The 12811-nt window shown below is 40.2% G+C and overlaps 1 protein-coding gene and 2 non-coding genes across 6 annotated transcripts in view; all 3 read left to right on the top strand.

Annotated features, from left to right (window-relative positions):
* The window catches only part of SMC4 (structural maintenance of chromosomes 4), a 28087-nt gene that overhangs the window by 4550 nt on the left and 10726 nt on the right, over positions 1 to 12811 (top strand). For all 4 annotated transcript variants that reach the window (XM_030280418.4, XM_030280419.4, XM_030280416.4 and 1 more), the window contains exons 4-7: positions 27 to 218; positions 1750 to 1926; positions 11220 to 11384; positions 12614 to 12741. In XM_030280418.4, the coding sequence (XP_030136278.4) occupies positions 27 to 218; positions 1750 to 1926; positions 11220 to 11384; positions 12614 to 12741 (662 nt within the window). The remainder of the gene's footprint in view (positions 1 to 26; positions 219 to 1749; positions 1927 to 11219; positions 11385 to 12613; positions 12742 to 12811) is intronic.
* On the top strand, positions 2014 to 2084 carry MIR15B (microRNA mir-15b). The gene has a single exon (NR_049133.1). It is a non-coding gene; the product is annotated as a microRNA mir-15b (primary transcript).
* Positions 2169 to 2240, top strand: MIR16B (microRNA mir-16b). Its single transcript, NR_049124.1, has one exon. It is a non-coding gene; the product is annotated as a microRNA mir-16b (primary transcript).

Genomic DNA, 12811 nt, shown 5'->3' with positions numbered 1-12811 from the left:
ATCACTTTTTTCCCTTCTCTGTGCAGCGTTTTTCATGTATTATCGGGCCAAATGGCAGTGGCAAATCCAATATCATTGATTCCCTGCTTTTTGTGTTTGGCTATCGAGCCCAAAAAATCCGCTCCAAAAAGCTCTCGGTGCTGATCCATACTTCTGATGAGCACGAGAACATCCAGAGCTGTTCTGTGGAAGTTCACTTCCAAAAGATCACTGACAAGGTATGTATGATCCCAGGCTTTTTCCCTGAAGGAGCTGAAAAACTTTTAATATTTGCTTATTTTCGTTGGAGCTGGGGAAAACTTCAGAGCAAGATTAGTTTACCTTTGGGATATAAACCATCAGTGTTAATTAACTTTAAAAATCCTCTGTTGAGTAGTGCAGCTCTTAAAATCCTAGTAAGGATTCTTTCATTTGCTGCAGTACTAATATGTGATAAATTTCTGTTTGAAAGCAATTTAGAAATTTTTAATCATCATTTAAAAAAAAACTAGTTTTAATTTGTAATCTCATTTTACCTCAAGTAAATAAATTTATTTCTGCAATTAAAATAATTTAATGAAAATTTATAAATCTGTATTTAGACATATTGTATATTCTTAAATATATAACACAAATGCATGTATTAAGAAATAAAACATATTTAAGCAAAACTTTTCAAACCAATTGGAAAGTGTTTTAGGTTATCTAAATTTAGAAGAATATAGAACAGATCTGAAACTTAATTACACTTTATGTACTGTAAACAAGCCTGCAATTTTATAACACATTTTTCAGCAAAAATTCTGGACCCCACATTTTACCACTAAAATTTTTTGAAGCTGATATTTTGTTTGAATGAAAAGAAAGTGTTGGCAAATTAAAAAAAATATTTCTTTTGCTTGCTGCTTTGTGTATTGATAAAAACTTTAGCACTTTTTTGTTAATTTATTACAATTGTGGTACAAAGAAAATATTTCTCCTAATTTAAATTTCTTTTTTGTGCACACAACAGAACTTTTAAATTTAGGCTCAACTAAAAAAGTGAGAAGTGTACATTGAAATTCCAAAAATGGTGCTAGTAAAGAGGCAGCATTTACAGCCTTTTTTAGGAACTGTTTTAAAACACACTTATTTTTATTTCTTTTTGTATTTTTAATAATCAGATTTAAAAACTCATCTATTTAATTTTTAAAATTTTTTTTTTGCCTTTGTGTGAACATGCAGAAGCTGAGTTTGATTTCAAACCAGAGAGCAATTTGAGAGCTCTTGAGGGTTAATCTGGGTGAGTTTTGACTTCTTCAAGCCTGGCAGCAGCTTTATTTTGGCTGCTGCTCTGGAGGTAGATGGAAGCTCTCTTTTGAAGCTGCTGCTGTCACATTTGTCACATCTTTCATGTTTGGTTTTTTTATCTCGTGCACTTTCTCTGTGGAGCTGAGAGCTCTGCAGTGCCCAGAGCCACTGCAGGCTGGGACAGCACAGCCCTGCAGCCTGGCCATGCACAGGCAATTCCTGCAGCACTTCCCCAGCTCACTTTGGGGGGAGAGGCATCAGAGGAAGACAATTCAGGGGATTTTTTGTGTCCACTTCTCAAAGGATTTTTTTTCTTGTTGTTTTTCTAAGAGATGCAGTTTTAAGACAGCTCCCACTTCTACAACTCAGAGTCCATGATAAAAACATCTCATGATGAAACTTATCTGGTTCATTGTGAAATAGGAGGTAAATTCCCATCTACAGTAATTGTTTCTCTGGCTTTGTGTTTCCTCAAAGCAGGAAGGAGATGACTACGAAGTCATTCCTGACAGCAAATTCTGTGTCTCTAGAACTGCCTATAGAGACAATTCCTCCACCTACTACATCAATGGCAAGAAAAAGACATTCAGAGATGTGGGGCTGCTTCTCCGAAGCCATGGGATTGATCTGGATCATAACAGGTTCTTAATTTTACAGGTTGGTGTGTGAATAAAAGCCATTTGAAAGTTGTATTTCCAGTTAAAACTGAAAAAATGCAGGTTTGAAATGTTGCCTGGGAGGCCTCGAAGTGCTGTAGCAGCACATCATGGTTTGCATGCTCTGCTCAGGGTGCAAATCATGATTTGCTGCTGTAGGAATTGAAGGCTCAGAAGCACTGGGGGATCCCCTGTCCCTTTTCCAGGAGGGAATTTGGTGCTGCTGCCTGCAGGACTCGTGCTCGTTCCGCCCTAGCAGCACGTAAATATTGGAGTGTCAAAGAAACCTTCAACCCCAATATTATTGTGCTGCTTCAGCGTGGCAGAGACTCAGCAACTGGGGCTGCTTTTAGCTCCCAACTCCAGCAGTAGGAATTGAAATTGGAATTGTTTAATTGTTTCATCTCCTCTTGTCTGCTGCTCTCGTAGAGACCTGGTTTTACTGAGAAATGGGAGTGGGAAAATGAATTGTGCATAAAATAAGTGCAAGAAAAATCCCCTGAATTGTGTCTGTTGTTTACACTTGTTTACCAGCTCCAGAAATAGTTTTAACCAGTGTTTATAACCAATTACAGTTTACAGCCCATACTGTAAAATTAATCACAATTTGTCAATATAATATCATTCATATTCATGTTTGACCTTCAGATTCTGAGGCTTGCTTGCATCTGTTTGCTGTTTTAAAGTCAGGCTGAAGGGAACAACATTAATTTTTTTCCCTAGTTTTTAAATTATGAGAATTTTGCTACATAGCAGCCAATTAAAATGTAAATTAAGCTACAAGTATTTAAATATTAATTCCATTAAATAACTCTTTCTGCCATTACCTGTAATTACTAGCAAGTCCCAAATCTATTCTGGCCTAGAAACCAGTGATCAGTGGGAGCTTCCCAAGGTCTGAAATATTTAATAGTTTATTTTAGGCCTGGTTCTGTCAAAGGAGCTTCCAGTTCCCCTCTAAAAAACCAAAATATTTAAAGAACTTGTAGCTGGGTGGCTGTGCTTGCTTCACTTCCTCCAGGCTTTCTGAGCAGTCCTTTTTTACAGCTACACCCACAAAAAGAGGATATCTCTGTTTGCAAGTCTCCATGCCAATTAATTATTTCCTCCAACACTTTATTCCTGTATTTTCTGCTTCAGGATGGAGAGAGAAGCACCTCCAAGAAAACAACCTGCAGTAAATACATCCTTTTTTAAAAAAATACAATTCTGAAATCTCATTTTGCCAAAATTTCCAGAAAGGAGAAATGTAAAGTGAAAGATGAAGCAGGGTGGGAATGCTGGTCCAGAGATACCTTTGGAAGGGACTATTGATAGCTTCATTTATTTTATATTCCCCCCCCGCCCCCAAAATGGGATTTGTTTTCTTCTCCCACAAATTGTTTCAATGAGGGGAGCATCCCTTTTTTCCTAAATGCTGGAATTTCAGGCTTTCTACCCTACAAAGGGGAATAAGGGGAAGTAGAGCAATGATATTTATAATTCACAACCACCATAATTTTCTATATTTCATCCCACCAGGCTTTGTCTCAAAAACTGCACTGAAATTTTCAGTTTCTTCAGCCTTTCTGACTGAGGGTAGGGCCTTTCTCTTTGCCTTTTTAAAGTGAAATCCACTGATTTGACTGTCCAAAATTCAGTATTTCCACTTGGGAAATGTTGCAATATTTTCCACAGAATGACAGCAGAACTTCAACCCCCAAATCCTAAAATTTATAGTTAGAAGGCTATGGATTGTTATCACAAGAATTAAATTTTTTCCCCCAAATGTTTTCCAAATTATTTAAAATCGAAGGGATAAATAACAGGTTTATTTGGCTTTTACTCTTTTTTTTAAACAGCAAAACTTAAGAGTTTAATTAAACTGTTTAACCAAGTATTTCTCATTTAAAATAAATTATAAATCTCTTCTTTTTGATTATATCAATAGGGTGTAATTAAAATATTTCATTTGTACTGTAGATTTTGGGGAAAAATATTAATGAAGGACTATCAAATGCTGGTTGGGTGTGTGACAGAACATTTGCTGTCAGTACTAAAGAAAATGTTGTAAGAGAACATATCCTACATTAATACCAACACCTTTAGAGCTTTGATTTTATCTTGCTCACATAATTGCCATTACTCAATGGAAAATATTTGCTTTTTAGAAGACTGCTTCAGGTTTTTTTTTGCTTCCTTTCCCCCCTTTCAACCCCTTTTTTTGCAGTGTTTTTCTGCTGATTTTTGTGCTTTTTAGGGTAAAAGTTTTAAGCTGAATTTTTACCTAGGTGTTTCTGCTGATGCCAAACTGAAAATATTCAAATCAAACTGCTGCTAACTTCTGTGAATAACATCACAAAAAAAAAAAAAAAACCACCCAAAAAACCACTGTGGGAAAACAAGAAATGTGAGAGTAATTGAGTAGTTCTAGAGAAATTACAAATTCTGTGCCTGAACTTGCAAATTGAAATAAATCTGGTTTCAGAATTCTTCTTCTCCCAGTGGGAAGTTGCCAGCACAGAACAGGAGGAGTTTGTCACTTCTGGGATCCTTAACTCCGACACTCCATAGTGCATGTTTTTAATAAATTTCTCTGTGCTTTTAGTACTTCAGGAATAGCCAATTATTCTGCATTGTTATAATAATTATTATTTTAAATAATCACAGATATGTTGCATTTTTAATGAGCTTGCCACAGCCTGAAACTGCAGCATGAAAAAATGCATCTAGTCACTTAGAAAAAGAGAGTTTGGGGAAAATCTGGCACCTTGCTGCTGCTTTTCTGTCTTCCACACCTTCCAGGAGCTTGGAGAGGTGTAAAGAACAACAAATAAAATAATTTATCTTTCACTGGAAGTCTTGGAACCCTGCTGTGGCCAGGCTGACACACTCAGAGTGTTTGTGCTGTTCTCTGGAAGGGTCAAACATCTCAGCCTTCTGTGCTTTCCTCTAAGGAAGGAGGAGAGAAATGGGACAATGGCAGGGTTGGAAGTGCAGGGGGAATATTTGGGATCTTTGGCCACCTTTGGGATGGGCAAGGTGAGAAGCAGTCACCAAAAAGGGTGAAAAAGCCAAGTGGAGCTGCCCAGGTAACCCCCCCATCAATATTCTGCACAACAATATTGTAGAATTCATTCTGCATTCATGGCAGCAAACTTGTAAATGGATTTTAATTTATTTCAGAATCTTACAAACAAATTAGAATTGTTTTAAGTCAATTTTGTCCTAATTAAAGTGATTTTCACTTGAATATATTTGATAAACTTAATGAGAATATTCTCCTGTCGTCTTAGGTCTAAACAACTACAGGGATTTTATTTGGTGTGTTTTGTAACTGGTTTTATTTGGTGCCTTTTGTATTTTGGAGCTCAGTTTTATCCTGTGGCAAGATGAGGTTGCCAGGAAGGAAATTCTGTCAGGTTTTTCACCTGCTCTGTGTGGAAACAATGTGGGAGTCACTTCCAGGGGAGTGGGGAGGAAACGAGGGAGAGCTTTTCTTCTCCTTTGAGATAAACCAGAAATTCCCAATTGTTGAGGTCTGTGCTCCTGATGGGAGCTGAGGCTATAAATGGGATTATAAAATATCTGTGCTGCCAGCATTTGGGGGTGAAGAAAGGGTTGTTCCTGTAGGAAATTCTGCAGAAAAACATGGAAAAATGGGAGGAGAAAATGAGTGATAATTGAAAAATTTCTTCAGAACATCCCAATAAATCAAACACTGCAGGTTGGGTTTGACTTAAATTCCAAAGTGACTCTGGATTTGCACTCACTTTGTGCTCTTATGTTAAACACAGGAATGTCCTTAAAACTTGTAAATTTATTTCCAGAATGCAGAATTGCAGTTTTGTGCACACAACTGAGTATTGTATAAAGGCTCAGTCTGAGATTTTCCTCATCTCTGGCCAGTGGTGACATTGCAGATTTTTATAAGTGCTTTTATTTTGTACTTGACTTTATTTCCCACTCAGTTTTCCTGAAAAGGAAGAGGTTTTGGTGCTTTTTCCTGTCCTGTATATTCACCATGTGGTAAAAACGAGATAGGATTGCAAGCATTTAAATAATAGCAACAGTAACATGGAATTACAGGGAAAAAAATCCCAAATCAATCTGTTGTAACTTCCCAGAGCTGTGTTACAGCAGGAACATAATGAGGTTATGTGAATATTGCCTCTCTCAATACATATTCCAAAATCCATGGATGCAGAATTGCAATTTGTGGGCAAAGCTTTGTGAGATGGGATAAAATAAATAAACTGAAGATACAGAAATGTAGGACTTACTTTTGCCACTTAACTGCTTAAAAATGAGAGCTACCATTGTGGTAAAGTAGGAAAAAAAAAAAACAAAACCAAAGCCAAATATGAGCACATAAAAGAAAAAATTAAAAATCGAAATCTGGGAGAGAGGGTGAAATCAGTGGAAGCTGCAGACAGAAAAAACTTGTCTCATTTTGCTGCCTAAAGGCTTTCTGAAGAGAAAAATGCACTTTTGGTGCCTTGTTGTAAGAAATTGATGGCACAAAACAGCCAGGAAATAAAAACGGAGTGAGAAAATAAATTTCCACAACATCCAGGCTACTTTTCCTCTAAATGTTCCTCCCCTTGGCTGCTGCTGCAGTTCCAGGTTGTGTCAGGCAGGTGGAACTGGAGCTGAACAGCAAAGCTGAACTCAGGAGCAGGAACAGTGGGCTAAAGAACCCAAGGAAATACAGGAATTAGGCTTGGAGTGTCTCTTCTAAATCTCTAGAAAAGCAGCTTTATAGTCAGCATTCCAGATGTTTTAATGGGTTTTTCCTTTGAACAAATCCTGTGTCACTCTGGCTTTGCTCCTTGTGATGCTGAGGAGTTTTCAGCTCCTGGAGAAGCTCTTGCAAAATCTCTTCACTTCCATTTGCTTCAGGGTTTGAGAGAAGTGAAACATTGCTGTGCTCTGGAAAATAGAGTCAAATAGAATTTGACTTTTATTAAGAGAGGTTTGCCCTGTGCTGAGTCACTTTTGGCTCAATTCCATGATAAAAAAATCAGAAAATGACTGAAATTGGGGTGTCATTTGAATTAAGATAGGTTTTTTTACATTTGGACAAACAAATAACAGATTTTAGCTCTGGCTGCTCTAATCCTCCACAAAAATGTGAGTTAAGGTGGTTTTTACAACTGCAAGCACTGCATACATTAAATTTTCATTACCCATGCATTTATAGTTCTATTTCATTACAAATATCCTTTAAGCTTGTGATGCTTGAAAAATTCAATTATGTCCTAAACACTGCATGCAGGTATTAATTCCATTTCATTTATGTCATACCATGAAATTGCAAACTGATTTATGTAATACTTGTTTTAGAAAGCACATTATACATATTGATAAGTTACGATACTAAGGTCCTATTATTGTTAAGTATTAATTTACAGGATAATTGGAATTCAGCTGGATCAGTTGGGTTACAGTAAAGTTTGTAAGATTTTGGTCTCAATAAGAAAACTTCCTTTTATGGAGGTTTAAAAAGCCTTAAAAGCTTTTATATTATAAAAATATGCTGATGCTACTAAAATATTGTTCTGAATTTCAAAAAAAAAGTCTTAAAAATACATAATATACCTAAAAATACCATGTATCATAATCACAGTTGTCATACATTAAATTTTCTGGTGGTTTAATAGGATTTTGAAACAAATTAATATATTTTGACCTGTCCCCAACCAGGTAAGGTTCTCCTGATCCATAGCATTGCATTTTCCAGGAAATATTTCCTGTAAAGCCGTTTCTTCTGAGCACAACTGTGATTTTCACTTCAGTCAGATATCACATTTTGCCACCTCTGATAAGTGGTGGAGGGATCCCCTAAAAAAAAAACAAACCCAAAACCTAAACCACCACAAGTGCACCACAAAATTCCCCTCAAAAACCACCCAAAGTTCCCTGAGCTCCTGCCCAGGGCACGGTGCATTCCCAGCTACTGAATTCCAAGCTATCCCAAGGTTCTCAGCTTTTCAAAGCTGAGTTAAGACAGCAGAAATTGAGACTCCAAAATCCTGGAAAAAAGCTGTTTTTACCTCCTTGGTGCCATAATTATTCTGTGGGACATTGGCAGAGAGCTCTGGGAGTGCTGCAGTGACAGTTTGGACAAAACTCAGGCTGTTGAAGGTGCTGCCTTCCCAAAGCTTTATCCCAAATACTCAGGGATGAAAAGAGGAAGCAAGTATCAAGAAAAATATCTTCCTAAGGTTCTCTCCAGAGCTCATCCTGCCTGAGGGCAGGGCTGGATGGGATTTTGGGGAGGAATTCCTGCCTGGGAATGGGATTCCCAAATCCTGGATCCCTGGAGGTGTCCGAGGCACCCTGGCATAGTGAGAAGTGTCCCTTAAGGCCCCTTCCAACCCAAAAAGTGCTGTTTGCTCTCCATGAAGAGTTCTCAGCTTGCTGTCAGTAATTTTTCAATGGCAGAGGCTTTTTGCCATCCCTGTGTGTTCCAGAGCAGAGCTCTAGGATGGAATGTGGTGGCTGGATCCTGTTCTGCACCAGAAAACCTCAGGTTAGAGCTGTGGTGAGAGGATCAGCTGTTTTCCTGCTTTTAGAGAAAACTGTGCTTGTGGGCAAATTCAGAATTTTAAACCAGTGCTGGAACGTGTTGCTGGTGTTTCCAGTCCTGAAACTTCTTTGAAACTTTTTCTCTTTACTTAGGTACAATAGAAAATTAAGTTCTTAAATTGAGGAAGTATCTTAAACATCACAGCTGTGAATTATTCAGCTGTGCAAAGAACACAGGTTCCAAATTGCAGGGATTTATTCCTCATGCTGTTCAGCAGAGGAGCCACTTCCAGCTGAGCAGGGCTCTTGCCTTATTTTACAGCCTGGTCTCTAAGCAGGTTTGTCCTGATTTGCCCCAGGGCTCAGCTGATGGCTTGGAAATGTTTCCCCAGATGAGGTGGTGGTGTAGGATTCCCAGTGGTTGTTCCCTGAGGAATTCTGTGGGAACTGAACTGCTGGGATGTGTGTGATGGTGCAGAGCTGGAGTTGGCCACGTGGATCCACACGCTGCAGAACCCAGTTACAAACTGGGTTTGTAATTCCATTTAGAACTCTTGCACTGAGTGTAGAACCTTCCCAAAGGGCTTGGTGGGTATGGGAACGTGGAATCCTGGCATGGCTTGGGTGGGAAGGGACCTTAAATCCCATCCAGCCCCACCCCAGCCTTGGACTGGGATTCCTTTGCTGTCCCAAGCCCCAGTGTCCAGCCTGGCCTTGGGCACTGCCAGGGATCCAGGGGCAGCCCCAGCTACTCTGGGCACCTGTGCCAGCGCTGCCCACCCTGCCAGGGAACAATTCCCAATTCCCAATGTCCCATCCAGCCCTGCCCTCCCTGTGCCCTGTCCCTCCAGCCCTTGTAGACATTCTCTCCAGCTTTCCTGCAGCTCCTTCAGGCAGGAAGGTCACAGTTCAGGCACCCTGGATCTTCTCCAGCAGATCCAGGGCTGATTTTCCCAGGCATTTCTTGCCTCGTGTGGACATTTGGCTCCTTGTTGGCATTGCCCATAGCTGGGTGTTGACATCCATTTTGATTGTGTGAGCAGAGCCTGCATTTCCTCTCTGTTTTACACATTGCTCGCTGTGCCGAATCCCTGAGCCCCAGGAAGACAACCGAGGGCAGGAATTGCACAATTCCAGGGGTTCTGCTGGAGCCTTGGCAGTGCCAGCTCTGGGAGCTGCCCGAGCTGCTTCCCTCAGTGCTGCACAAATGTCTGCCCCGCCTTGGTTTCACTTTCACAACTCGGGGCAGCTCAGCTCTCAGAGAGAGCAGGGAGCCTTGGGGCTTCCAAATCCACACTTCAGCTCATGGATCGAGTAATGAGCACTGCTAGTTAATTAGGAAACACTTAAATGCAGCTTTAGCAGTTGTAAAATGTTCATCATTGCCCAGAAGAGCAGGGGCAGGTAAAACCTTTTTACTCTCCTCTATCAATTAAAGGGAAACCTTAATTTCTTTTCTGGAAAAATATTTTTAAACTTTTTTTTCTTAAATCTGGGCTGCACTAAAAAGATTTCTTTATATATTAATAGTATAAATATTAAATAATAATACTCTTATTATTTAATTAGCAACTTATAAATACACTTATTTTTACTCTCAATAAGAAAATTAATTAAAGAACTCACATTAGTGGGCTACAGAGAAACCTGACAACTGCATCATCTTTCTTAGAGGTGGTTAATTCTGTTTAGCCAAATAATAAAAATATTATTCATTCCTTGCTTGTCCATAATTGCCATTTTCCCCTGTTAAATCCGAGGTGGGTTTGTGATTTACACCACTGAGCAGGAGGATTGTGAACCCAGTGTAAAAACCTCCCAGTCCTGATCAGCAGGGAGTTAAATCTCTCCTGTGGTTGTTTCCTTGTGGATGTAAACAGAGGAAATGCTGTAATGCAAGAAGGAGAAGGACTTCTGACAATCCCAGAATAACTGGGGAGGTTGCACAGCTTCCTCCCCCAAGAGCTGACAGGCAGTTCTGGGGAGAGAATCCACACTTTGTGGCAAGGGAGCAAATGGGTAATTGGGGTTTTATACAATCCAGCAGCAGTTATTCACAAATTGATTGTCTTCATTTTTGAGATGTGCAAGAAATAAAAATAAGAGTTGGGTCGGGGTTTTTTTGTCTTGTCAGACCTGCAGCAGTAACACAAACTGTCTTTGTCACTGGCTATTTTATCTTTTCTTATTTCTGAAAATTCATATTATTTTTAATACCACCTAATCACTTAATGCGGTTCATAAAGGCAAATTACAAAAAGGAACCCTCTTATCTAAAGAATCCTTTTCTTCACCAAGGAAGCCTCAATTAAATTCAATTAAATGAATTCCAGTTCCAGTTCATCCATCAACCAGGATTTTATGGACTTTCTGTTTCAAAAGAGACCCTTCAGGGACTTCAATCCTGATTCAACTCTCTTGCCAAGGGCCTGCTTTATTCTCTTTTTTTTAAGGTTGGGGAGACACATTTTGAATCTTTAGAGAATGAAGGAACGGTCAGACCTGAAGGGTGTCTCTACTTCACCTTAGAGAGGATATTTCTCTTCATACTGTTCTGTGTTTTCCCAAAGAAATGGGAAAGTTGGACTTGATCTTGGACATATTTTCCAACCTTAACAATTCTGTGATATTCTGGTTTGAATAATTTTAATTGCTGCCTTATTTTATTCTTTTTCTGTAACATCTCATACACATTCCATAGATTTTTTTTCAGAATACTTTCCCCATCCCCCCCCCAAAAAAATAAAATTTAAGACGAGCCCCACCCAACTTTTGTTTCCCAAGGGGGAGGTGGAGCAGATTTCCATGATGAAGCCCAAGGGGCAGACGGAGCAGGACGAGGGGATGCTGGAATATTTGGAGGATCTGATCGGATCGGCGCGGCTCAAGGAGCCCATCCAGACCCTGTGCCGCAGGGTGGAGCTGTTCAACGAGCGCCGCGGGGAGAAGGTGAGAGCAGCTGGGCAGAAAAGGACACTCAGAGCTGGCCTCCACAGCTCCTGGAAGGTGGCTGTGCTCAGCTGGGGCTGGGCTCCGTCTCCAGGAGCTGACAGAACCAGAGGACACAGCCTCCAGCTGTGCCAAGGGAAATAGAGTTGGATATTAGGAAAATGGTTTTTACAGAAAGATGATAAAGTTTTGCCCGGGGAGGTGGTAGAGTCACCATCCCTGGTGTGTTTAAAACAAGCCTGGATGTGGCTCTGGGTGCCAGGGTTGAGTTGAGGTCTTGGGGCTGTGTTGGACTTGATTTTGAAGGTCTTCCAACCTGGTCATTCTGTAAATTCTGAACTCCTGGGGCATCCCAGACAAATCCCAGCATTTCTGCACACAGCCCTATGGAGAGTTCAAAATGCACAGAATTACTCCTGATGCCTCAGGTTTGAGCTTTTATATTTTTCAGATTCTGTTCTGCTTTAGTGTGGAGTCTGAGCTTCACATTATGGGATGCTGAGCTCTCCTCACAGAGCAGGAGACAAAACAATTCCTGCTCCAGCTGGGCACCAAGGACAAATGATCCAAATCTCAGCCCAGGAGCACAAACACCGTGGGCTGGAGAGAGAAAAACAAGCAGGGTGGGACTGCCTGGGCTAAAGCTGGAATGGGACAATGAACTCCAAGGTGCCAATGGAGCAGAACTGATCCCAGGGAGAGCCCCCGGGAGCGCTCGTGCATTTTGGGACCATTTTGGGTCATTTGGGTGCAGCCCTGGCTGGGCTCTGGTGCTGCCCAAGGTGGATCCGTGGAGGAGATCCTTGAATAAATCCCTGCTTTATTCTGTGACTCTGCCCAGACTCTGCTCCAGCTCAGCCTGCACAAGGCATCACTGCTGCCCCTAAAAATCCTGCTTTTGTAATTTTATTGGTGCATTGAGTGCTAAAAGGACTAAAAAAGCTCTAAATAAAATCAAAGTTTTTCTTTCTTCATGTATCCATAGTAAATCCTGTGGCAGACTTTTTTTTTTAAGGTAAACAAACTCCTGTAGTTGTAGGAATTAAATTTAAAATGGCCAGTCAGAAGGTTGAGATAAAGGAAATCACCATAAAATTGCCTTGCAGAGGTAATTCATGATACCATTGTTCCAGAGGATTCATGTCCTGCAAAGGGTTTGGAATTTTGTCCTCATGGTTTCCTCCTGTAGTGGTGGCCCTGCCTCAGCTCTGCTCCTTTGTTTTCTGCAGTTAAACCGAGTTAAAATGGTGGAGAAAGAAAAAGATGCCTTGGAAGAGGACAAGAATAAAGCCATTGAGTACCTTTGCTTGGAAAACCAAATATTTAAGCAAAAGAATCAGTTGTATCAATATTACATGTACGTAATTCTCAGGGTTTGGGTTGGCTTTAATGTTGTGGGGCTGCTGTTAAACTTTGCTTCAGTATCT

The sequence above is a fragment of the Taeniopygia guttata genome, chromosome 9, assembly GCF_048771995.1.
Source record: "Taeniopygia guttata chromosome 9, bTaeGut7.mat, whole genome shotgun sequence".
Classification (NCBI taxonomy): domain Eukaryota; kingdom Metazoa; phylum Chordata; class Aves; order Passeriformes; family Estrildidae; genus Taeniopygia; species Taeniopygia guttata.
Note: the sequence above shows the minus strand (reverse complement) of the source record. Positions and strands in the feature narration are given on the sequence as shown.